A 26,601-nucleotide genomic window follows, 5' to 3' on the forward strand; every position below is an offset into this window, starting at 1 on the left:
CACGACGACCTTGCAGCGTTGAGGCGGTTCTGTTATTTTAGCGCTGTGGCAACGTTATTTCGAGTCAAAAAGTGTCCCCGACGAAACAAAAACTACGGGGTGTCTGGGACACGCCCTTCGTAGTCCGATCGTTTGGACAGAGCCCTTTCGACCCTTCATGACCACTTCAGGGCTATGGATAAAGGGGAGTGAATAGCGGTAGGTCAGCAGTACATGCACCTGAGCGGTCCATCCGCGACCACCGAGACTAAAGCCGCCCATGGAGCCCCTCGGGACCTGTGCTCGGCGTTCGAGCGGGACCCGCGCCAGGGTACGCTAGAGCTGGCAGGCACGACCGGCATGTGCAGCCTGCCCCGGATGAACCAACGCTGCGGGGAGGCAGCGCACAGCGAATAGAGGATACAGAGGCGAGTGTGCTCCATCGGTGTGGGACGTGGCCACAGACTGGCGAGTGGAGGGCAGGCCTCCCAGCTACTCACCAGCAAACAATGGCAGCTACATATTTCGAAGGAATTCGGCACTCGCTTTCCCGAGACTTTAATTGCGTAACGGCAGAGCCTTGCCACTCAACGCGAATAATTCTTGGGTATGCACTTTGTAAAATTGTCAACAAGACGTCTACGACCAACACTGTGTGCAAAGTACGCCGCATGACCGAAAACTCCACAGACCGACAAACTACAGACCACCAGCGTGGAGCGGTGGGGCCACCAGGCCGTCGCACAAAGTCAGCGTAGTGTGTTACACTGTATTAAGGACAGCGCGCGATGACGTGCAGAAAGAGTAACGTTAATCAATACGGGCCGGTTAGGGCGCCGTGCGGCCCCAACAGAGGCGACGAATCACACGGCAACATGGGTGGAGTCGGCGACGCCAGCAGCCACGGCAGCAGCTCCGGCCACGCCTCAGTTGACCACGTTGATCTGAAAACAGACGCGTCCATTAGCATCACCGGGGTCCGAACATAGCAGTGGACGCTGTGGCACGCTGGCAACTGGAGGGACAGGAGAATGCTGTTCTACATGGAAGTATCCATTCTCTCGTTTCTCAATACCGCTCGGCCCCCGTCCACGGCCGTTCAGATGCGCTCCATGCCAGCTGGGGCCACGCGATCGCTCAGATATGGACACAGGGCAGCACCACACTCGGCTGCCTGCCACGACGCGCCGCCAGAGCGTGCTGGTACGCGGCGGCACCGGCCGTCAACTGACCACGTCGTCGATCTTGAGTATGGAGCAGACGGTCTCGGCGGCCAGCGTGATGGCCGACACGGACACCAGCAGCGGCTGGACCACGTTCTCCTCCAAGATGTTGGTGATCTTGCCACGTCGCACGTTGATGCCAGCGTTCTGTGCGACGGGAGAACAGGGTATCATGGACGGCTCGCCGGACACACCAGACGTCAGGGACGGCTCACCGGACACACCGGACGTCAGGGACGACTTGTCGGATACACCGGATGTCAGGAACGAATCATCGGACATAGCGGACGTCAGGAATGGCTCACCGGACACACCGGACGTCAGGAACGAATCATCGGACACAGCGGACGTCAGGAACGGCTCACCGGCAGCCCCACGACAGGAAGCTCGAAAAGACAGCTCCTTGCCTCGGTGCCACCTGTCACTCCGCCTGCCCTGTAACTGCCCTACTCCAGACGCTAACCTTCTGGCCCTCCGGTACCCAACCGTCCCCTCATGTGCTCAGCCTGTCGGCGCATGACACTAAACTCTCACGTTCTCCACCTGCCGGCGCCGCCTGCCGCCTGCCGCCTGCCACTGCGCCGTCTGTCCGGCCGGCCCCTGACCTTCTCGCCCTTGGCGTGTCGGTTGCGCAGCTCGGTGACGGTGGCGATCGGGTTGAGGCCGGCGTTCTCGGCCAGCGTGTACGGGATGATCTCCATGGCCTCGGCGAACGCCCGGAAACAGTAGGCTTCCACGCCGGTGAGAGAGTGCGAGAACTCGGAGAGACGCAGCGTCATCTCCATCTCTGGCGCGCCGCCGCCCGCGATCAGCGCCCTGGCCAGCGGAGAACAGCCCAGGTCAGGTCAGGTCAGGTCAGGGGACGGCGCCGACCAGCACGGCATGGCACCAGGATGCCGCTGTGCCCTGTCAGTTACCAGATGTCCCATACTATACCATACCATACCAGATGTCTGATGTCAGACGAAAATCAGTTGACACTAACGAACGCGGGGACAAAATCGTGCTGGACCTCAAAGATGTGGATCACAATAGGGAAAGATGTTCAGTTAATCAAAGCTGTGCTCCAGATGTGCACTACACACTATTTTACCCAGCGCACCCAGACCGGCATCCATACATGTCACAGAGTCTGAAATAAATCACCGCCAGTTACAAGTAAGCGGCGCAGGTGCGACGGGTACGATACTTAACAAGTGGCACAGTCAACTCTAGCAGGCCGGGTGTAACAGCCAGTTCACGCAGGACCAAACCGGTCCGGCCCGGTGCGCCGCGTGTGCACCACACCACCACCGGCTTATCTGCGATCAGACACAACCATCGGTGAGCAGCGGCTTCAGCGCGGGCCGCTGCGGCCGGACTGACCTGTTTTTGACCAGGCACCGGATAACGCAGAGGGCGTCGTGCAGGGAGCGGTCGGCCTCCTCCAGCACCAGCTTGTTGCTGCCGCGCAGCAGCACAGTGACGGTGCGGCCGCGGTTCTGGATGCCCGTGATCTGGCCAGGCAGACGCGGCACCCGTCAGCGCACCCGCCAGTCAACGCTGCACACGACGCACGGGCGGCGGGCGCGACCTCCAGCACGGCCTCGGACGGCAGCCGTTTACCAGACACGAAGGAATGAACACAGTTCATACGCATGGCGCCGTCTAACGCACGCGACCCAACGGCCCCGAAGCGTGCGAGCGCCAGTCATACGAGAGAACAAGCCCGAGTGTGACGGGCCGCAGGCCGGTGCCCGCCCGGGTCCGACTGGGCGGCGGCGGCGCCTCTCACCTTGACCATCTTGCTCGGCCCGGCCTGCGTCTCCTCGGCCAGCTCGGCCGAGCCCAGCACGTCGGCCGTGAAGTGGTCCAGCGAGGCCGCCGGCCGGATGTTCAGGCTCTTGCACACGTACTCCACGTCCTCGCGCTCCACGTCCTTCACCACCATGATCTTCATCTTGGCCAGGAAGTGGTGCGCCAGGTCGCTGACGGCGTCCCTGCCGACGGGAGACGGCAGCCCGGCGTTACGGGCGGCGGCCGACGGCGGGCGCACTCCGGCCGGCACCGGGGCGGGGCAGGGCAGGGCGGCAAGAGGCGGAGCGGCGAGAGGTCGAGACCAGGACGGCAGGCAGCGGGCGGGGTGGGGACCGGGGACGACCGACCGCACCGGGCCGGGCTGGAGCGGGGCGGGGTGCGGTGAGGCGAGGCGAGGAACGGGGATGGCCGGAGCCGGGGCGGGGCGGAGTCAGCACGGCCAGACAACCGCACGCGCTACCCTACGATACTACCGCCACTCGCATCTGTGAATGGATGCACAAGTGCATCTCGCTGTCGCTGCAATGCAACAGAAAGCATTTCTGTTTCGCCGTCATGGACTTCCACATCATGACCTGGCCGAAGCTGGCCCGGCCGGCATCAGCTCCACTCCGCTCACCTGAGGATGGACTTCTGCACCAGCAGCACATTACAGCCGGCCTTTTTGATCTGTTTGACGATGTTCAGCAGGTACTGGCGCTCCTCGCGCAGCACGCGGTCCATGGCCGCGTAGTCGGACACCACCACCTGGTTGTCCATCTGTCGGTAAGGAGCGGTGGCGTCAGGCGTCACAGAGACGGACGGGCAGCGCCGGAGGCGCGCTGTGCGCACACACAGCGGCCACAGCCTGACTCCACCAGCTGGTATCACACTAGTGTGCTATCAATGTGCTCAGGCCAGATCGTCACCCCTCATACACACGTTGATGCACTCGAAAATGACAATTTTATGTCAGCTTTGCAGCAGTTCAACAGTTAGCTGCGTTCCACCATGCATGCTCGCGCTCGACACCTGCACAATAATTTCTAGTTGCACCATTAACTGGACCCAATTTCAACTGAATTGTCAATATTTTTGATTTGCCTCGATATCAATAGACGTGAGACCGGCACCGATACTCGTAAGCGCCAACCAGCGATCGCTGCCACTGCCCAACGCACGTCAGTCTTGGGAGGCGAGATGCAGAACTGGATGAGGCCGATCTTGGGCTTGTCCACGCGGGTGGGGCCGCCAAAGCCGCCGCCCTTCTGGTCGAAGAGCACGCCGTCTATCAGCTCCGTGTCCTCCACCACGCCGCCCAGCCGCTTCATGATCTTGATGTCCTGCGCCAGACGCCGAGGTTGCCGTTAGTGGAGTCGGACTCAGGCCAGACGCTCACATAACCCAGCATGGCACCCCCAGGGCGGCCACCACCAGCAGCACAACAGGTTAAAGCATGGTCTCTCCAGGACGGCCACCACCAGCAGCACAACAGGTTAAAGCATAGCCTCTCAAGAACGACCACCACAACGATAAGAACCATGCAGGACAACGCACACCTTCCCAGCAGTACTTTGGGTGCTCACATACATGACCTAAGCGGACCTTGGTGTGGTGAAGTGTGCACGAATCTAAAACAAACGCCGGACGGCTGATGCACTGGCCCGCCTAGCCTTACGCATCACTTGCTCCTGACACATGGCCACCGTACCCGCCGACCTGCCGACACTGACCTTGAGGTCGACGTTGGTGTCCTTGGTCGGGTCGACGACGCTGAGGACGGCATCAACAGAGGTGGCGGCCAGCGTCCCCGCGTGCTGGTGCACAACCTGAGACGGACACCGACCGCCATCGGGTCAGCACGAGTGCAGGCGGCACAGGCCCGTAGGCGTCTAAGACCAGCCCGCGGGATCATCAGCTCAATCTCATCATCAGAGTGGCTGGCGAATAAGGACATTTTAAATCTACCCCAGGAAGGACCGGCAGTGGGTTGAGTGATCATACGACATACGCCTGCAGCCTATCATTGTCTGGCCCCCTCAGGGCCGCCAGGCGCCGCGCCTGTACCCTGCTGCCGGCTGCCGGCGGCCGACGGCCTACGGCCCCGTCCGGCTCCGACTCCGACACTGACTCCTTACTCCGACACCAGATCCGGCACCAGATCCGGGTCCGGGTCCGGGTCCGGGTCCGGGTCCGAGTCCGGCCCTGGTCCGGGTCCGGCTCTGGTCCGGTCCCGGGTTCAGCTCTAGCTCCGGTCCGACCCCAGCTCCAGGTCCGCACCCACCTTGGAGTTGAGCGAGGTGGCGGCCGACTTCAGCAGGCTGTCGCGGTCCGACAGCTCGACGGGCGTGGCCATATCGGACAGGATCTCGGTGCACTTCTGGCCGGCCGCCTGGAAGGCCTCCGAGATGGCCGTGGGGTGGATGCCCCGCTCAAGCAGCTTCTGAGAGGCGTCCAGCAGGGCTCCGGCCAGGATCACCACAGACGTGGTGCCGTCGCCGGCCTCGGCGTCCTGCGCCTTCGACAGCTCCACCAGCTGGCACGGCGGCGGACACACGGGTCAGCGTCACACACCGCTGATGGCACCAGGCATCAAGGGAAGGGCACGTGGGTCAGCGTCACACACTGCTGATGGCACCAGGCATCAAGGGGAGGACATGTGGGTCAGCGTCACACACTGCTGATGGCAACTGGCGTCAGGGTAGGACACATGGGTCAGCGTCACACACTGCTGGCACCGGGCATCGAAGGGGAGGACACGTGGGTCAGCGTCACACACTGCTGATGGCACTGGGCATCAAGTTGAGAACACTCGGGTCAGCGTCACACACTGCTGATGGCACCAGGGCATCAAGGGGAGGGCACGTGAATCAGCGTCACACACTGCTGATGGCACCGGGCATCGGGGTAGGACACACAGGTCAGCATCACACGCAACTGAAACCTGGGCATCGAGGGGGGGACACATGGGTCAGTATCACACACTGCTGATGGCACCGGGCATCGGGGTAGGACACACAGGTCAGCAGTCACACACTGCTGATGGTGCCAGGCATCAAGGGGAGGGCACGTGAATCAGCGTCACACACTGCTGATGGCAACGGGCGTCGGGGTAGGACACGTGGGTCAGCATCACATGCTACTAAAACCTGGGCATCGAGGAGAGGACACGTGGGTCAGTGTCACACACTGCTGATGGCACCAGGTATCAAGGGGATGGCATGTGGGTCAGCATCACATACTGCTAAAACCTGGGCATCGAGGGGAGGACACATGGGGCCAGTATCACACACTGCTGATGGCACCGGGCATCGGGGTAGGACACACAGGTCAGCGTCACACACTGCTGATGGTGCCAGGCATCAAGGGGAGGGCACATGAATCAGCGTCACACACTGCTGATGGCAACGGGCGTCGGGGTAGGACACGTGGGTCAGCATCACATGCTGCTAAAACCTGGGCATCGAGGGGAGGACATGTGGGTCAGTGTCACACACTGCTGATGGCACCAGGTATCAAGGGGAGGGCATGTGGGTCAGCATCACACACTGTGCATGGCATTGGACATCAAGGATGGTCAGCTTCCACCATCATCATCAGGAATGGTCATTTTCATCAGGATGACCATGATCAGCTGCATCAAGGATGATCAGTTCTTCAGCAGTGAATTCCTTTCAGTATGCTTAACACAGCTGCCTTGTTCCTAACTAACAAAGAAACCTGAAACATAGTAGTAAACATGCTGTATCTGTTCCAGGACTGACAAAGCCATCTGAGACATACTAAGCAATCAGCCTTTCTTAAACTCACCATTTTTCCTGCAGGGTGTGCTAGCTTCATTTGTTGCAGGATTGTTGCTCCATCATTTGTGATTGTTACATCACCTTTAGGTTCTTGAATCTGGAGAGAGACACAATGTTAAATAGATTCTTTGTTTTGTGGAAAGCTTGCAACCATCATACAGAATGAAACACATCCACATATAACTATGAAAGTGCATTCAAGTTAAGCATCATCTCTCTATACATATATCAAGTACAAAAGAGATCAGAATTAGCTGAAACCTATCCCAAAAATACCATGTGAGGAGCTACCAAATGTTAGTGACATCACTTACCATTTTATCCATTCCTTTTGGTCCTAAGCTTGTCCTGATGGCATCAGCAACAGCTGCAAACAAACAAGAGGCAGTGTAAATGCTACCATTGTTTGGAGCAGACAGAGGCAATCATATGATCCTTACTTTCCTTTGTCATCCCATGATAAGTGATTCTGGAGGACATGCAAAGACTCTATGGAAGTGGGTAAGGGCAGATGTTGTTGGGTCTAGCAGGGTTGAGCAGGGCAGGGCAGGGCAGGGCAGGGCAGGGCAGGGCAGGGCAGGGCAGGAAAGGGCTGGCTTGGCCTGGCCTGGCCTGGCCTGGCCTGACCTGACCTGACCTGACCTGACCTGACCTGACCAGGCCTGACCTGACCTGGGCTGGGTTGTTCTTGCCTGTGCCATGCTATGCCAGGATGCTTTTTAGGAAGCTTTTAGAAAACATAGCATTATGCTCGAGAACTGGTCCAATCATACCAGCAAGGTGACCACTGAAATGTATGTTCATTTATTGGAAGGCAATGCTAGAAAACAACTTTTACATCACACAAGATCAATGCAAGATGATGAAATTTGAAATTTTATTCCTCAAAATGGAACCATTAGTATCCCACACTCAACACAAACAATCTACCAACATTCCATTGTGTACATTGTTTATACAATGACAGGACAATATTAATGGTGATATAAATAATAGCATTTGCTCTCAACAAACATATATGACCCGCAGTTGATAGCAGCAGCCATGCTAAATGCAAGTCGATATCAGGGGGCAGACAAGACAGAGTCAAGCATAACAGCATACTTTAATTTTACCACCTTTTTCCACAAAATTCTGCTGTTGACCTAAAATTATGTGAGTGAATGGTAGGGGTCTGGGTGCACAAAACAAGCATGCCTTAGCATGAACCCTGATTCCAGGAATCCATCTATCCCAAAGGTTTAAATGATTTTTATAAAAAGATATCAAGATGGGAGAGGAGCAAAATATGGTGCTGATAGTTTATTGCTAAATTAGTCAACTGAGTATGGGATTAACTCTCTATATGAAATCTACCTATGAGGAATGTGTGAAAAGTATTACAATGAGGATTATAAATATCATGTCCCAATCCATAAGTACACATACCATAGGAGCCAGGGTGTAGCCCCACATTTGATTTAACACTGATACAGTCAACATAGTGAAATCTCAGGGTACAGATGCATAGATGTACAAGTCTGCAAAAGGTGGTACACCAGTGATCTATATATCTGGGGCAGGTCTGACCCCACCCAGAATGATATAGTAGTCTTCTCTACTGTGGACAGGCACAATATTTTAAGACCTGATGAAGATTTCAAAATTTCCTTGATCTTCTAATCTACATTCGCTGAATAACTAATTAACCCTTCTGCTCTGCTCAAAGTCTGTCAGAATCACAATGATTTCCCAACTCAGCATTTTTCAATAAGTAATGAGACAGAAGGCACATTGCTGTTGCATATGCTATTATATACATTACAAACACTGGGTATGGGGTCCCTTGGCACAACAATAAAACTGCAAAAAATAAGTTATCCAGAGCATATCCAGCACAGGTGTGGCACATATTACCATTTCAGTGCATGCATGCCATAAATCCAAGAGCCCTCAGTCAGGTGTGTGGCCAAGCATATTCAGCACAAAGAGCTAAAGTTTCAAGTATGATGTTGCTTGGATAGTTTCCACCCAAATGTGCCTGGTAAGTATGAAGGCCAATCATGCCATTTTTTCCTCATATCTTAAACATCATTAGGGCCAGTCAGATGCACCCTTTTGCAACACTATGCTGAAGAGTGGCCTGGCGGATGGGTGAAGAATCCAGGTTATCAGGCAATCAGGTAAGAGGTTAAGCCAGGCCAGGTTATCACCAGCAAGTTGGGGGAAAGGGGTGCAAGATATCAGAAAACAAAATGAGCCGAGGCAAAGACATATTAGGAAACCACCAATCGTGCGTACCTTTGGCGGCCGTAATACTGCTGCTTCTAATTTCCGCCGGTTTCGTCTTGTCTTTGAATGCGGCTTGCTTGTTTGACGACTGATTCATTTTGGCAGCCTTTGCAGGTTGGACCATGATGATGGATAATTCACTTTGATTGATGGAATATACAGCTTTAGACCTAGATCACTGACTAGTCACACGTACTCCAATACCCTCTCCAACGACGCCCGTTTCCACGAGGAACCTCACCGCGCGGTCACTCCCAACCACACAATTTGGGTAGACGGTCACGAGCAATCACGAGGTGGAACAACTCGGAAGCAATATGTATTTTGTGTTAATGACGTAATAAAGATCCTGGCATGAATTTTTCGAGGTAATAGGCGAATGGCTGAAGAGATTTGAAGATATATGACGTCATTTAATGTAATTACTTGTAAAAATTCTGTGCCTACCGGTAAGGCGTCTTCCGTGCTGCCTGCGTCGGAATTGTATAGAGAGAATGATCTGGAACTCCCATTCGGCTTCGCGTTATTGAAGGAAACAAGCATAAAAAATGAACAGAAACTAGCAAAATTCATAAATTTTAACAAGACAAAATAAAGCTTGTTTTTCAATTAGTCTAAGATTAGAGTTCGTGCCTATTTTCGTACCAAGCAGCTTTATTTACTACATTGCAAGGTTTTCCCTGGAATTTCATATGGAAGCATTTTGGCTCTTCCATATCACCTGAAATATGGCGCGAAGTAAGCAGCGGCGCATCTTTGATTTAGCGTTGCGTTTCGATGTCCGGTAACAACCGTGGTTTTGGCTTGGTGTTCCAGTTTGATAATGTGTGGCGCTGGTTGTGTATGGATGGTGCGGCCGTAGCGTGCTGTTACCCTGCTCGCAAGAACGCACGGTACAGGGTTGCGTGTGCGTGGGGAGTTGGGGATGCGCGTTGCTTATTTACTGAGAAATCGAGCCTTTCTAGTTAGGACTAAGCCGGGATGTTAGTGATATGACTCTCTGTAGCTCAGGTCGTGAGGTTCATCTGGTATTTCGCTGCATTTTGTGTTGTCCTTAATACCCATTTTCTCAAGTATTGCAGATATGATTTCACGGGGTCAGTGGAAAAATCTGGTGTGTTGAAATTTTAGGACAAACCCCTGAAGTCTGTCAATTCATGCCACATTTGGACATCTAACCGTGTTACAACAGAAATGGTCTAAACCTAACAGAAAACATATTTTACAGTCTGGCTAGACTGTTACAGATCATCAGCTGGCCAGCCCACTTGGCCAGTATTCAATCTGCTACATGCATCCTATCTTCATCCTGAGCATGGTTTTCCTACTGAAACTCTTTCATGCTTTTGATCTTGTTTATGACCTGTGGCAGTTTTGATGGCATAAGTTTTGCAGCCTGAAGAATTGAGTTAATGCAAATAGAAAAGTATGGAGAATGCTTTTATCCTAAAATTCAGGCCCTTGTTAAGGCAAACTTGTATTTGGCCTCAATCTTGTGGCAAATGTGCAAATGTGATAACATGATTTGACAGTTAGGCATGTAAGATGTATAGATCAACCTGTAAATAACAAAGGCAGGCTAAGGTGAAAGTGATATAAAAATGTCAGAGCAGAATAAAAAGGACGATGAATGAAGTGATGTCCCATTGAAGTACTTTTCCGAAAATATGAGGTTTGTGAATAATTTTGTACCCTCAGGGTGGGTGAAATAATTTGAGATAGCCGTCTTGAACTATACAATGCAGCTTTTAAAGTACAGTATAAAATTCATAATTTGATGCACAAGTCATTATGAAATAGGCCTAACAGTGAAAGCATGCTTGGCATTGAGAAGATGGATGATTATTAAATGAAAGTGCTAGATTGTTTCCTTCATTTTCCTGTAGTCTGAGATATTAATTTGTTCTATCCACAGATAATGCTGCCTGTTTGGGGATGCACAGTTTGCTATGGAAGACTGTAAAAAGGAAATGGAAACCTGTTTAGAAGTTGGGCCTGTTGGATCTGCCAGTCAAAAGTCACAAGCAGGGACCCTATTCAAATACTTCCAGAGAAAAGTTAAGCCAACTGAAGGTGGACTGGAGAAAAATGCATGTGCTCTTGGCAGCTCACAAGATGACCAGGACCACAGTAAAAGTGGGGTAAATCAGGCAGGTAGTGAAAATGAGACTGAAGATGTCTCAGTAATACCAGCAAAGAAAGAAAAGGGCTCCAAAAGCAGCACAAGTTTGATCAGAGAACCAAAAGCTGCTGGACAAATGGAGAATGCAAATTCAACGATCTTTGGATGTTGTATGCGAGCATGGAGACTCGTCTTCCAAATATGTTTGTAATGAACAGCAGAATGAAAGTCCAGTAACACCTGTCACTCCTAAGGAACAAAAACAGGATGCTGGGTATGGACTGAAAAGTGAAGAGACTACAGCCCAATCCATCACTAGCAAGACATCATCTCTGAACCCCTTCAAGATTTTGATGCAGTCCAGTAAAAAGAAGGGAGTGTGGAGTAAAATCCTTTCAAAATCCAAAGAATCAGTGGAGTATTCATCTGAAGATGACTGTGTTGGGGCAGGAAAGCTGTACCATCCAAGAACAATCTCCCTGTGCTGGGCAAGAGGGCTCTACCTGCCAAGAGCAATCTCCCTGTGTTGAGGAGGAGGGCTCTACCATCCAAGAGCAATCTTCCTGTGTTGGGGAGGAGTACTCTATCATCAAAGAGCAATCTCGCCCTGCCAAGTTCTTCTCAATATTCTCAAAAAAGGCTTCCATGTGTAGTATGTCATCTGAATCCTGTATCGACAACTTTGAATCCTGTCATGGTTCAAAAAATGGAGAACCTTCTCGCATGTTTGTGTCTTCGAAAGTGCTCAACCCTAACACAGCTTCAGCCAAACGAAGGAAAAAGACAGTGGACTCTGCACCAGAAGACTGCGAGAGACCGGCGAAAAAGAGACGCGCGACGTCCAAATCAACGGAACTCCACGAGCGAGGGCCATCAACATGCAGTGCGAAGAGCAGAGACCGCGGACCTCGTCAGTTCTCGCCATCTGGCTCCCCTCCAAACGACAATGGATGCGAGAAGATCCGGAAAACGCGGCCCAAGGTTTTGGATGAGAGCGACCTTGAATGGGAACATCAGCAAAATGGTAAGCAAGAAAACAAAACAAAAGCGTCCAAAGCAACGAGATGCAAACGAGACTGGGGCGAGTCCGGTCCCCGGGTGGAAGGGGGCACTGTCTTAAAACCCGACCCTATGGTAAACCCAGAGATTGGGACTAAGTCCGACGCGTTGTTAGCTCCTGACGCATCCACGAAGCGAGACAAAGCGTCAGTGCGTGCCAGCTCAACATCTGCCAAGAAGCAAATAAAGAAATCTCGCCATTCGAAGAACGCGATGGTCGGCGGCCCCAAGCGCACCGGCACCACTCGCAGCCGACTGCCGAACAGCACCGGTCAGCCGGAGGCCGGCGCCGGTGGCGGCGGTACGCCAAGCCGACGCTCGAGCCGCGCCGTCAGCCGCCCGGAGCCGGCCGGCGCGACCAGCGACAGCGAGCGAGAGTTTACGCCGGGCAGGCGGCCGGGCCGCGCCGGAGGGGCGGTGCAGGGGGCGAGCACGGCCGGCCGGCCCCACAGCCGCGCCCAGCAGCTCCGCCAAACCGCAGTCGTGAAGAGATCTTCCGTGAGGAAGCAGAGACGCCGCGCGGACGGAAGTGGGTGCCCAGCCGTGTCCAGTGAAGGAGAGGGCCAGGTCACGTCCATCAAAAAGGCCGCGAGATCCGTCAAAAAGGTTGGGAGGATCTTAGCTCGGAGTGGCAGCCCAGTATTGGCCGGCGGCAGCGAGATCGATGTCACACCCGCCAAAAAAGCCGTAAGATCCTCAGCTCGTAGGCGCTGTGCCGTGGTACTCAGCGACAGCGAGATTGAGGTCACACCCGTCAAAAAGGCCGTTAAGTCCTCGGCGCGTAAGGGCCGTGGAGTGGTACCCAGTGACAGCGAGATTGAGATCACACCCGTCAAAAAGGCCGTTAAGTCCTCGGCGCGTAAGGGCCGTGGAGCGGTACCCAGTGACGGCGAGATTGAGGTCACACCTGTCAAAAAGGCCGTTAAGTCCTCGGCGCGTAAGGGCCGTCGAGTGGTACCCAGTGACAGCGAGATTGAGGTCACACCCGTCAAAAAGGCCGTTAAGTCCTCAGCGCGTAAGGGCCGTCGAGTGGTACCCAGTGACAGCGAGATTGAGGTCACATCCGTCAAAAAGGTTATGAGATCAGCTCGGCAGAACCGCCGCGTGGCCCCCACTGAGAATGACATTGAGGTCATACCCGTCCAAGCTGCCTCGAGGCTTTCCGCGCACAGGACCCGTTCAGCGGTTCCCAGTGACGGCGAGGTTGAGTTGAGGCCCTCCAAGAGGCCGTGCCGCGGGGAGCCGCGCGCCAGCCGTCGGAGGCGTGCCAGCGCCAGCGGGCCGGAGGTGACATCTGTGAAGAGCGCCGGTGACCGGTCGGCCGGCTCTGACGACGAGGTGGTCGTGCTGCGCGACACGTCCGCTCGCGGCCGGCCCGCCGTCGACGCGTTCCAGCTGCTGCGGCGCGGCGGTCGGCCGGCGCCGGTGACACCGCCGGCGCCACCGCCGCCGGCGCCGGCCGAGAGTCCTGGCCGGACAGCGGCGCGCCGGGCCTTCCTCTCCAGCGGCGTGCCCGAGCGACTGACACTGCAGGCGGATGTGGCTAGGTGAGCTCCGTTCGGATATACAACGGGCAGGTGTCGTCAGAGGTAGATGTACGTTTTGTGAAGTTTAATTTCGGTGGACTTGGCCAGTTTGCTCATATCCATTGAGTTTGTCGCATCCACTGATCATACCCATTGACTTGTGTCCAGTTGCATTACAGTTTGCTGATGTGAATAATTAGCCAGAGCGCTTACAGCTTGTGATCCCGTCAGTCGTGTGGTGCAACAGCCGGTGTTTGCTCTGCTCATCAGACGCCTGGAGGAGTCGCTGACGCCGTTGTTTCCGGATGTCAGTCACGTGCAGCAGCGGGACGCTGACGCCGTCTGGTCGGCGGCCGCCGTCGCCGAGCTGGTCGGCCTCCGATGGCGGGGTGAGCCTCTGCCGCTGTCCGGCGTGCCGGCCGTGTTCACGCGCCTGACGCCGATTCCCGCGCGTGCGGCCGCTCACCGCACGCTCCCAGCTGAGGCTTCTGAAGCCGCGCGCGTGGGCGCCGACACGGAGCCGTGCGCTGCCTCTGACGCTGCTCACCCGCTGGCGTCCCCGGCCTCGGAGGGGCCCGCTGGCACGGAACCGGCCTTGGAGGTGCCCGCTGGCACGGAACCGGCCTTGGAGGGGCCCGCTGGCACGGCGCCGGCCTCGGCCGGGCCTGCTGGTACGGATCCGGCCTCGGCCGGGCCTGCTGGTACAGCGCCGGCCTCGGAGGGGCCTGGTGATATGACGTCGACCATGTGACGGCTAACAGTGCAGTCAGTTCGTGCTCTTTAACTGCTGGTGTGGCGGTGACCGTGCCGCAGCGGCAAGCGCGGCCGCAGCCGCAGCCGACCGAGCTTCCCGCTCTGAACTGGGTGGAGGACGCGGCTGCCCTGCGCCACCTGCTGGCCGCCTGTCGAGAGGCCGGCTCCGCGGACGCCCTCTGGAGCGGCGCGCTGCGGCCGCGCCAGCCGGCTGCCTTCGTCGGCTCGGCGGCGGCGGCGGCCGACGCTCTGCAGACCTGGCTGGAAGAGTGGCGCGCGCCGGCCGCCGACTGGGACGAGCTGAGCGACGAGCCGGCGGCGGACGGCGCCGTCCTGCTGCTCGGCCCGCCCGGCTGCGGCAAGACCAGCGCCGTGTACGCCGCCGCCGCGCAGCTCGGCTTCCAGGTGTGTACACGTGCGGCGACTGCCGCGTCGGGTCCAACCAGTGACGCGTCTTGTTGATCGTGGTGTTATACGCCCACCGCCGGGTGGCGCCCACGTGTAGCGAGTATCATTGGGTGTGATCAAAACAGCTCGCTCGATGCTGTTCTGATTGTTGTACTGAGCACATTAAGCATTATTTCGATAGGTACTCAATGTTTCATTTTTGTTGAAGCCTGGTGGGATATCATTGTGATTATTCCAATAATGCACGGCTTTTCTTTTTCGTTGTTTGGGGGCCTTGGTCCCCACATGTTAGCTGGGCCGGCGTTTTCTACTCGCATTCTGGTACAAGTAAGTTATGGGGTGCTAATACGAAGGCAACTACCGAGACGGATCGTGTGCAACACTGCCAATCGGATTCGGCACGTGCCAGCCGCATGTCGGCAGTTGTGGCGGGGTATCAGTTACAGCAGCTGGCCGGACGCTGTATGTTGTCTGGCGCCCGTCACCCCCACGCTGTTCTCTTCTGTGGGATGCGTGCGTGTGGCCTTGCGGTTGGTACCTGGCTGCGGCTTGGTGTCAGCGTCTGACGCGCACTGTTCGCGACTGCAGGTGCTGGAGGTGAGCACCTCGAGCCGCCGCTCCGGCCGCCAGCTCTGCTCGCGGCTGTCTGAAGCCACCCAGTCGCACAAGCTGAACGTGCCAGCCGGCGACCAGCCGGATTCGGCGCGTAGTCTCATCCTGCTGGAGGACGTCCAGCTGGCCTCCGAGCAGCTGGACGACGGCTTCGTGGCGGCCGCCGCCGGTCTGGCCTCGTCCGCCAAACGGCCGATGGTGCTGACCAGCGGCGACCCGTCGGTAGGCGCGCGGCCGGCTCCTGCGCGCGCTGCCGCACCGACTGATCCGGCTGGCAGCGGCGCCGGCCGGCCCGCTGCAGCGCCACCTGACGCTGGCCGCGCTCGCCAGGGGCTGGCTGCTGCCGACGCCGGCCGCCGCCCGGCTGGCGGCCGCCTCGGCCGGCGACGTGCGCCGCGCGCTACTCCAGCTGCAGTGGCTGTGCGAGGGCGCCACAGCCTCCGGCGTGGTCGACACGCGCCGCGTGCTGGCCGCCGCTGCGCCGGCCGACCAGGCTGCGCTGCTCGGCCAGCTGCCGAGCAGCTTACGCCTGCCGACCACCGATGGCTGGCCGGTGCCGGACGGGGATGCGCCACCGCCGCCGCCGTCGCTGACATTACAGGCAGGGCGACGCCAGAGCGGCTGGAGCCCGCCGGCGCCGGTGGCGTCTGCTGCCGGCCATCTGCGGCGCCGCTGGCGTCTGGTCGACCCGGACCTGTTCTCAGACGAGGAGCCGGCCGAGCCGAGTCCGGTCCAGCCGGCCGCCGAGCCGGAGCCAGCTCCGCGCGTGGCGCCGATGCCCCGTGAGGAGCGTGCTGTGCTGGGCGCCGGTGTGGCCGCGCTGGCAGAACTCCTTGAGAGCCGCTCGGCCGCCGACGCGCTGCTGGCGCCTGCCGAGCGCGACGTTATGTGCAGCTGGTGGCAGAGCCGGCCGGTGGCCGACATGACCGAGAGCGAGCAGCCGCGCTCCGTGTTGGAGGAGCGCGCCGGCGAGCGGGGCACCGAGGCGGCGGCTGAGTGGCAGCGCGCCGCCGGCAGCCGCTGCGCTGACCTACTGCAGACGGCCCGGCGACAGTTCGCCCCCTGCGGCCGACCCGAGCCCACCGCCCTGCAGCTGGTGAGATACGATGAGGACGGCGTCAAGGAGGCGGTCTGGGCGGAGACTACACGGATCGCACCGGCCGTGCCCAGTCTGTTGCTGAGCAGACGGGCGCTGACGACGGACTTGCTGCCATCTGTCCGCACAGTGTGCAGGCTCGAGTGCGTGCGGCGGGCGCGCGATGGCGGTAGGACGCGGCGATTCCTGCACTACCTAGATCAAGTGGGACTTCACGAGGTGCCTTCTGAGATACGCTCAGATATTTGTAAGAGTTTAGTTTGACACAGTCCCCTAGCAAAAAGATGGAATGCTTAATCACCTGTTGTACGTGTTGCACCGCGAATGGTGTCGATCGTGTGGGTATTGCTGTAAGCCTCATTCTGCGTGTGGAAGGTCGCATGACTGGCGCGCGCCGGGGCCACAGTCCTGCTGGCGTGTTACACTTTTTCATCTCGTTCAGATTGCGATTGCAGGAATAGTTCAGCACGGAAAATGTTGGGCTGAATTTTAGAACTGGCTGACTATTCCATATGCCTGCGTCGTCTTGACAGTCAGTCGTTTACGGAGATAGCAGACCTCGGTCATGTCTGGCCGCATGGGTGACAATAAAGCCGTGATGAGACCCAACTGCCGTCTCCATACCCGCTTACACGCGTTGCGGTCTTGAATGCACAGGGTTCAAATGCGTTGAGAGCCGAAGCTTTCAATAACAAAAGCTGGAAAAGTGGATTTGCGTTGTCGGAAAAATCAGGCAATTGGCTTGTCACCTTGGATGCCTTCAAAAATACATTTCATTGTTCTTGTATTATATGTTCATGCCATAACAACCAATGGCCCTATCACCGGTACCTGGGTGCGAACACAACCTAGGGCCGGCTGCCAGGCGCGACGGCGGACCGACGGCAGAGACCGCCTGTCAGAGCGACACACGCCTCGCTTCCCCGTGCTGGAGAGCCGGCCGGGTCGCGGCGCGCGGTGTCCCTGTCAGCAGCCCGCTCAAAACGGCGCGGCTGGTGCTCAGGGTGGCCATGCGCCCACGCGTCGCGACAGACCTGCCGACCTGGAGCGTGATGCCCCGCGCTGCTGAGTATTCATCACACCGTGATGGGAGTCTCTGTGATAGTTGTCGCGACGCAAAACGCCCGTCGACCGAGGACAGATAAGCCTGAGGTAACACGTATCTGTGACGCCCTTCTGTATGCGTGCAGACTGGCGCACTGATAAGCAGCACATGGCTCTCACTCTCCGCACATTAAAACAGCGGTCAACAACGAGTGTGACTGGCAGCGGCCACGGAGCCTCTCAGCGACCAGCTCAGAGGGCGCCAGCCGAGCCGGGGCTGGCCGTCCTCAGAAGCGGCCAGCCGAGCCGAGGCTGGCCGTCCTCAGAGGCCGCCAGCCGAGCCGAGGCTGGCCGTCCTCAGAGGCCGCCAGCGGAGCCGGGGTTGGCCGTCCTCAGAGGCCGCCAGCCGAGCCGAGGCTGGCCGTCCTCAGAGGCCGCCAGCCGAGCCGAGGCTGGCCGTCCTCAGAGGCCGCCAGCCGAGCCGGGGTTGGCCGTCCTCAGAGGCCGCCAGCCGAGCCGAGGCTGGCCGTCCTCAGAGGCCGTCGGCCGAGCCGAGGCTGGCCGTCCTCAGAGGCCGCCAGCCGAGCCGAGGTTGGCCGTCCTCAGAGGCCGCCAGCCGAGCCGGGGTTGGCCGTCCTCAGAGGCCGCCAGCCGAGCCGAGGCTGGCCGTCCTCAGAGGCCGTCGGCCGAGCCGAGGCTGGCCGTCCTCAGAGCCGGCCAGCCGAGCCGAGGTTGGCTGTCACCGCGCCTCCGCTGTCTCGACGGCGGCTCGGCTGACAGGACCCCTGACACCGGCCTCAGCGCCGCTGACCGCTCCCATCGGAGCCGGCTGCAGGGCTGTAGCCTTTCCGCGGCCGCTGCTAAGCCCTCTTGACCGTCTCAGGGCTGCAGCCTCTCCGCGGCCGCTGCTGAGCCCTCGTGACGGTCAGCGTCTGGAGGCGGCAGCTCCGCGGGAGAGGCGGCCGCCGCCACCACCGGCCGGAACGCTGACAGTGTGGAGGGCAGCTCGGTGCGGCAGCGCGACTCGTGGTCCCTGCGCTCCCGCGCGCGACGGTTCTGGAACCAGATCTTCACCTGGAGGCGCACAGGCGGTGTTAGTGACGGTTCGGGTCACATCAAAACTTCTGGATCGGTATCCGCATGGTAGGCAGTGTTACAGATGCACCTCGTGGCGTCTGAACCCGTGGCGAATTCTAAAGGGAGTACTTGGCATCTGTAAGGGCTTTGAACTAAAATAGCTATCTTGAAGATTATTCTGTGCAGTTCACAGTCCTGCCCTTCGTAAGGCCTGAAGCCCTCTAGTTCCTAAGCTACACGCCCGCGAAGCTGTGCAAACTGTTTCGTGCAGACTATTTCAAGGTCATCCAGTCACGCATGGCACCACAGAAACGTCATACAAATTTTTCCGCCCTATTGGCCATGCGGCGAATCAAGGCCAAAAACAACATAATCGTCGAGTTGTTCACATATCGTTGCGTGAACACGGCTCCCAGATACCACAGCGGCCAATTGGCCCTTAAACAATGTTGTGCAGCCAGTGCTGGCTTCAATCACAGATCACGCTTCGTGCTACATGATATAAAGAGTTGACACGGGTGCTTGCTACTTTGCAAATAAGACTTGTTATCGAATAAGTTAAGAATACCGCCGTAACCGAGCATGTGAATTCAAGGAAACTCCTTAACCTCCCGGATAAATATGGAATAACACCACGAGAAAAGGCCAAAACACGAGCACATAACAATATTTGATTCAGCAAACACCTCCAGCACCTCCACGGCCACATCTCAAGAGATCGAAGTACTACAAGTGAGTGCTAAGATGGCAGTTTCCCACGTCCAGCTTTGCAGCACCTCAACGTCATGCACACGCTTCATGACGCAATCACACAATGACGTATTGATGAGCATAGGAAGAAAGAGAGAGATAGAGAAACAGTGGAGTAAAGACATTGTACTGTATAGAGCAGTCTTTTACACTTAAAACTACACCTATAGCTATAAGTGAGCTTGTTTCGTTATATCTGATGCTTGCTTCAGCACCTTCAAATGTGGAGCATTCCCTTAAATGAATCACGTAGCTTACGTTAAGCAGGAATGTCTAAAATGAGAAGCACCACCAACTGTCAATATGTACAGTAACCACTCACGAGCATTCGCGCCACGAAACGTAATGTTCAACGCTCATTTTGGTAAGTCATGTTCGTCTTCTTTTCTTAGGCACCCGATGATTTTGGGTTAAGGGGCGCTTCGACTTGCTGTGACCATTTTGTGTCCTCCCGCCAAAAAATCCTTATCTGAGTAATGCGGGCTGCGTGAGCACCCGAGCAGGTAGACGTAACTTTAATAGGTTTTGGCCAGCGCCGTCGCGTGAGTAGTCGACCGCAACACAGACTGAAAGGACCCACAAAGCGAGGCAGCCGGAGCCGGTGAACCAGAAGCTGGACAGCTCTGGTCACCTGGCGACCAGTGGCGGATGCAGCAAATCACGCTCGGGGGAAACCCATGACAGTTGTCGGTTGAGCGGCCGCACGCGTCCGGTGTGGCACGCCGCTGCGCCACCGGTCCACGCCGGGCTGTGTCAGAGCCTGCTGACGGGTCTCCCCACGCGGGCTGGACCTGGCGGCGCCTCTGCCGCGCGCCGCGCCACGCCGGGGCCACATTGTTATTGTGGAGTGGCCAGCTGGGGCGAGCTCGGCCCCCCGGCCGAGGCTGCGCTCTCGCTCCCATCCCTCTGTTGCCGGCTAATCAGCCGTTAGCGCCATAAATAAACCCGCATTGACACACCAGCCCGCGTTCACCTACAACATCAACAGCTCTAATGTACTATAAACAAGACGATAATCCCCCTATAAAATTACAGGCGGCGGCCAATGGGACGTGCACCCCCGAGACAAAGCGGCAGGCGGTCGGGGATCCGTCGACGAGGCGGCCCGCGCCCGACCGGCGGCGGCTCGAGCGGCCGCTCGGACAGCTCATGCAAAAGGAGGGCCGGCCCGGCCGCTCCGCGTGTGATCCAGATGCCGATAGAGCGCGCGGAATGTGGCTGGTCCACAGCTGAGAAGCCCGATGAAAGCTGCCACGCGCGGACAAAGCTGACGACGGCCGGCTCTGAATGGGCGCGCCGGTCCTGACCAGGGCCTCGTTCAGGGCGGAAGGACCGCCTGGTAATGGGCCTGTTATCGATCAGCCCTCGTCATCTATAGGACTAACAGCTTACCTCGGGGAATGACGACCCTCAAATATTTCGCACTAGAACCACGGCCATTATCATCGGAGCACCATATGAACCGGGATGTATAAAAAAGAAACATAAGTATGCCAGTAGTTCCAAACCTTTCCGAGCTAAAAGGTCTCATGATGCACCAGGGATATTATTTGGGACTCAGGAATTCATTGGTGATGGCTAAGCACGCTTGACAAACTCGTCGCCGTCGGTTTGGGACGACTGGCATGTGCGTTTGGAAGTGTGTCATGGACTTTCCAGGCGGCTCGCTTTTTACCAGCATTCCCTTTGCCATAGGGATGGCAGCAAGGCATGTTGACATAGATACCGAAGCGAAACGCATCCAGTCAACACAGGCAGTCAGATATTTATGGATTATTTTGCAGCTATTGATTCACTTGCTGACAAAAATTATCAGCCACCCCACTTAGGATTGAATGATTTTTTAGAATAGCTAACGCTTCCTCGGATCTGTGGGAGCAGCAAATCCCCCACAGCTGGTACCTGACTGCGTCTGTGGGAAGAGTGAGACTTCCTCCTAAATCGGGACACAGCACGTCCCGCGAGAAGAGTGAGCCCTGGTTTAGGGCTGCCGAGTCCGCAAGAGCAGCGAATTCCCCTTGAGCACTGGTGCTTGCCCGGGCCTGTAAGAGGATTGTCCTCTTCGAGAGATGGTGCTTACCCAGGCATATAAGATGCGTGTGTCCTCCTCCAGAGGTGGTGCTTACCCGGGCTCGTAAGAGAAGCGTGTACTCCTCCAGAGGTGGTGCTTACCCGAGTCTGTGAGAGGCAGAGGAGCGAGGCCAGCTCTGTGACGTCATAGCTGCTCAGGTACTGCTTGTGGCGAAACTTGTGCTCGAGGAGGGCGATCTGGTGCGTGGAGAAGGGGATGCGAGGGTTGCGGCCCAGCCGCCGCTTCTGGACGCCTTCTTTCTTCGGGCCTGAAGCGGACACAACAGATGTTACTGAGGACCGGACACTGTAGCACGTCAGCTGGGACCGGACACTGCAGCAGGTCACCTGGCACCGGACACTGCAGCACGTCACCTGAGACCGGACACTGCGGCACGTCACCTGGCACCGGACACTGCAGCAGGTCACCTGGCACCGGACACTGCTGCAGGTCACCTGAGACCGGACACTGTAGCACGTCACCTGGCACCGGACACTGCAGCACGTCACATGGGACCGGACACTGCAGCACGTCACCTGAGACCGGACACTGCAGCACGTCACCTGGCACCGGACACTGCAGCACGTCACCTGGCACCGGACACTGCAGCACGTCACATGGGACCGGACACTGCAGCACGTCACCTGGCACCGGACACTGCAGCACGTCACCCACTACCTCACCGGACACCGCGATACCCAGTGCTTGCGGCCGTGCGTGCGTGCGTCCGTGCGTGCGTACGTGTTTAGCGAGGGTATGAGTCCGTGAGCTGAGCAGTGCAAAACATGGAGCCTATAAAGAATGCCTAAAGGAGCTCTGACGGAACGTGTAGTAAGCAGATCGAGACGGAATCTCACGGAAGTTATTCGCCCGTCGACATACCATCTAGATCAACATTCGGTACGCTACGGGATCGAAAGACGTGAATAAGAATATTTGATCGAAAACATGGGAAATATTCTGTTCGCAGTGATCGTTATGTACCCATTTGCTAACATTACCACTACCCAGTCAGGGTTTGACTGCAAATTTCCGGCAACGAGATGTTCCAAAGGAATTAATTCACTCAACGAGATTGGTTAGCAACAGGCATTTCTTAGCAGTCTCATCTGGAACATGCTTTCAAGTTGAACAGTCGACCTGCCCAGCTCGACCGTCGGTCCATTTTCAAGCCAGAAGCTTTGAAACCACTGGTTGCAACTCCATGCGGATGTCTGCAAAAAGAAGAATAGCTCTTTTAAAGACGCGCCAAACTATTTCCATGTCACGTGCAAACTACTTGAAATGATACTGTTTTCCTGCAACATCACGGTTACCAATCATTTTGTTGTTTTTGTGTCAGGAGCAATATTTTTTAGTTAATACCTGCATAGGTACAGTTTCAGCATACCCCGCGACTGCTTTATGTTGTCAGTTTTTTTCTTTTTACGCCGCAATAATTCTGCTAAACTACGGGCAATGACATGGATATCCTGACAGCCGAGAAGGCTGTAATGGAGCTGTCATGATGGTGTCTTCGTCCGTGGCATTGCGGCCAGACAGAGCTTAAGTGACAATTTGTGAGCTGTTTGGTATCGCTGCGGGCCTAAAGCCGCTCCTGGGAATTAAACATTTTGCCTGTTTTATGAGAAATAAAACCAGCACTTTTTAGTGCACGCAACTGCCTGACATCCCAAGTAGCATTTGAAAGTTGCCAAACATTTCCAGAATGCGAACTGCAAGTGACCCGAGACAGGATTGACGGAGAGAGAACAAAGACAGGATTGTCGGAGAGAGAAAAAAGAGCAATCATGCCGTCACAGATGGGCGGCATAGATGTGTGAACAGGTCACAAGCGCTCGAGCGCAAACCTTGGATCCGCTGGTCTTCGTCAGATCTCAGCAATCTGCGCAGTTGAGAAACCGCAGCCAAGTGTGGGTACGGAATGAGCATACGCACTCGCAGCGTTCACAAATATTTGGCTAGCTCCACGCTATTCAACCCATGAGGACGAATAGTAACGGTAGGGACGGATGTATTCGGCGTGACAAATAGACGATGTCCCCTTTTAATCCTCTTACCACCCTCTACTAATCGTCTTACTTCTGCCTTCTTACTGACCAAGAACATGGTTCACATAGCTGTGCAGCATTTGCACGTTACTGAGTCTCAGAGCACCGACCCAGTTCGCTCACTATGACTTGAGCTGCGTGACTACATTGTCGGCCATGTCTCCGTCGACGACGACAAGGGCTGATGCCTCCACAGCCGCCAATCCTCATCACGCCGTCCGATGTGCCGCCTGCCTGCGGGCGGGCGGTGTCGCAGATTGACCCGACCCGCCCCGAGCCGGTCTGACCTGGCCTGGTCCGACCCAAACCGCCTCGAGTCGGTCTGACCTGGCCTGGTCCGACCCAAACCGACCCGACCTGGCCTGGCTTGGCCTGACCTGACCTGACCTGGCCTGGTCCGACCCAAGCCGACCCGACCTGGCCTGGCCAGGTCCGACCCAAATCGACCCGACCTGACCCGGCCTAGTCCGACCCAAACCGACCCGACCTGGCCTGGCTTGGCCTGACCTGACCTGACCTGGCCTGGTCCGACCCAAACCGACCCGACCTGACCTGGCCTGACCTGGCCTGACCTGACCTGACCTGACCTGACCTGACCTGGCCTAGCCTGGCCCGACCCGACCCGACGGGCGGCACGTGGTCGGCGGCCGACTGGCCGCGCGCTGGCCGCGCCAACCCGCATTCCGGCCGATGCGTGGCGGCCAGCAGGCCGGGAGGCGGCCGCCGGCCCGTGCGGTATGCAGATGACACGGACCGCCCGGACGCACAACCGATGCCGGCCGGCGATAGGGCCGGCGCCTTTTGTAACGCGCACCGCCCAGATAATCATAATGCACCGACGTCGGTGCCGCGCGCAAGAACTCTCAAATTGAGCTTTTGCCCGGCGGCGTCCGCGCGCGCAATCATCCATAAAAATGCCAAAAAATTCAGCCACTTATCGTCAACAGTCGGCGGCCGATAACATCGCGGCGCCTCAGTAATCGGATTACAATACTCTTGGGCTTACGCTTTCACGAAACTGGCACGCTTCCATCTCGCGACGTTGTCATGGCCACATGGATGAGCTATGAGAGAAAAGTCTCATAGCTCTCTGGATAACCGATATTGGACAATAGTTGATGCGCACACGAACGTAGTGATCGTGAATAGCGGTCGTAATTATTCCATATAAGTCGGCCGATGGGTCAGCTTTGCTCTCTGGCCGTAGAATCACCACCGGCCCATCGAAAACAAAACCAGTCTAAATTACAGAATTTGTAAAAAGGTGGATCTTCTCTTCTACGCATCCCACTGCTTAAGTATCAATGTTGCTGCATCATATCATTGACAGCAATGGATGAATGGCCCCAGACGGCAAGGGCCAGGACCCGTCAGCTCAGTACAGTGTCGGTGATCAGTAGGCAGTGAAGGCCGGCTACGTCCGTCGGCGGCACTCGCCAACCAGTCGTCGGTGACCACCGATTACATCTGTAACCATGGTGACTGGCCGGGCGCCGTCCCCACATCGCTGGCACATCATCGCCGTCCCCGCACCGCCGGCACATCAGCGCCGTCCCCACATCGCTGGCACATCAGCGCCGTCCCCACATCGCTGGCACATCAGCGCCGTCCCCACATCGCTGGCACATCAGCGCCGTCCCCACATCGCTGGCACATCATCGCCGTCCCCACATCGCTGGCACATCATCGCCGTCCCCATATCGCCCCTGCACCACCACCCGGCGCTTCACAACATGAAAAGGGCTTTTTAAAAATAATTATAGTTTAAGCAAAGTGACTGTGAATCTCAACACCAACAGCCTTTCTTCACAGAATGCGCACAGTTCACAGCTTAAGTACATCTCTCGTGCTGTCTAAACGAGGTCCGGGCATTGACATGGCAGCAATTCTGGTGTTTAAGTGTTTCACTACAGCCGAGGAGGACAAATAAAGCATTTTTACTGGTATACTAAGCCTGTGGTTGGTACGCGGAGCAAATGAGCGGCATGTTTCAAAACGAGACAGCAACAGCACGCATCTAGGCCTCCTGGATATTTGGTTAGTCTCTTGATGGGCAAAATGCTACAAACCTAATAAATTGGAACAGTCGAGGGTGACAGATTGTTCGAAAGGAGCCAGCACAGACATGCCTTGCATGCGCAATTTTAAAAAAAAAACTCACGTTAATTTTAGGCTCTACAACATGTGTGTCGAACATAACATTGCCACGACACAGGGCGCGTCGCAAAGGGTAGATCACGTGAGGCGTTTGAATGAGCTCTGCGTAGTCTGTGTACATCACAGCATTTGTGTGCTCTTCAGGCACAACGCATTTCTCTCTGGTTGATCATATCAACGGACGAAGCAGCGGGCGTAAGCCATCCCGTCGGCAACAGGATGTTCTGGATGAGCCGCAGCACGGGGGCTGCGCTACAGACCGCACCATCAGTAGTGAAGGACTGGGTAAGAGACATATCGTGATGCTCCGGGAAAAAGAGAAAAAAAGGGAAAATAAAAAAGCGATGGAAAGACAGAGAGCAAGGGAACAAAGGGAACCAAGACGCTTGATAAACACACTTCGACTCGCAAGTCGAGACTCGACTTCGACACTGAGTTCGACTCCGGCACTGTCAAGAGCTGAATACATCATGGGCGAACATGTATTCAGGTCACCCTGTATAAACGGTATAGCCTCACATAGAGAGTCTGTTGGTTCCTCTTATGACTTTGCGAGCCCGACACTGGTGTATTGTCAAACCGAGATTTGGCGTCCCAATCGGGAGACCTATCTCAGTGTTCCGAGTGCCCCTCGCACGTTTAGCATCATTGCGCCTGCACAACTGGGAATCATCAGACACACACACACACACACACACACACACACACACACACACACACACACACACACACACACACACACACACACACACACGCACACACACGCACACACGCACGCACGCACGCACGCACGCACGCACGCACGCACGCACACACACACACA

The 26,601-nt window shown here is 56.5% G+C and overlaps 2 protein-coding genes across 2 annotated transcripts; both read right to left on the reverse strand.

Annotated features, from left to right (window-relative positions):
- Positions 1-734: 734 nt before the first annotated feature.
- Positions 735-9,328, reverse strand: CCT4 (chaperonin containing TCP1 subunit 4). The gene is made up of 12 exons (XM_037216740.1): positions 9,062-9,328; positions 7,096-7,148; positions 6,789-6,878; positions 5,263-5,514; positions 4,712-4,807; positions 4,160-4,321; positions 3,619-3,758; positions 2,977-3,181; positions 2,568-2,698; positions 1,808-2,018; positions 1,212-1,349; positions 735-923 (listed from the first exon to the last, which is right to left on the reverse strand). The coding sequence occupies exons 1-12, from the start codon at positions 9,174-9,176 to the stop codon at positions 906-908; spliced, it is 1,611 nt and encodes a 536-aa protein (XP_037072635.1). The 5' UTR covers positions 9,177-9,328; the 3' UTR covers positions 735-905.
- A 9,218-nt stretch (positions 9,329-18,546) lies between these two features.
- Positions 18,547-25,320, reverse strand: LOC119094290 (homeobox protein H17-like). Its single transcript, XM_037217362.1, has 3 exons — positions 25,293-25,320; positions 21,672-21,838; positions 18,547-18,746 (listed from the first exon to the last, which is right to left on the reverse strand). Exons 1-3 carry the CDS (start codon positions 25,318-25,320, stop codon positions 18,552-18,554), a joined length of 390 nt encoding a protein of 129 aa, XP_037073257.1. The 3' UTR covers positions 18,547-18,551.
- Positions 25,321-26,601: the final 1,281 nt, after the last annotated feature.

Source organism: Pollicipes pollicipes, unplaced genomic scaffold (genome assembly GCF_011947565.3).
Source record: "Pollicipes pollicipes isolate AB1234 unplaced genomic scaffold, Ppol_2.1 Scaffold_4002;HRSCAF=4701_pilon_pilon_pilon, whole genome shotgun sequence".
NCBI lineage: Eukaryota > Metazoa > Arthropoda > Thecostraca > Pollicipedomorpha > Pollicipedidae > Pollicipes > Pollicipes pollicipes.

Excerpts from the sequence above, each read along its gene's own strand:
- CCT4 (XM_037216740.1), bottom strand. The coding sequence starts at position 9,176 with ATGGTCCAACCTGCAAAGGCTGCCAAAATGAATCAGTCGTCAAACAAG. Across the intron at positions 4,322-4,711 it reads ACACCAACGTCGACCTCAAG|GACATCAAGATCATGAAGCG; the intron begins GTCAGTGTCGGC and ends CGTCTGGCGCAG. Across the intron at positions 3,759-4,159 it reads TCTCGCCTCCCAAGACTGAC|ATGGACAACCAGGTGGTGGT; the intron begins GTGCGTTGGGCA and ends CCTTACCGACAG.
- LOC119094290 (XM_037217362.1), bottom strand. The coding sequence starts at position 25,320 with ATGGGGACGGCGATGATGTGCCAGCGAT. Across the intron at positions 21,839-25,292 it reads GGCGATGATGTGCCAGCGAT|GCCCGAAGAAAGAAGGCGTC; the intron begins GTGGGGACGGCG and ends TGTCCGCTTCAG. Across the intron at positions 18,747-21,671 it reads TCTGCCTCTCACAGACTCGG|GTGAAGATCTGGTTCCAGAA; the intron begins GTAAGCACCACC and ends GTGCGCCTCCAG.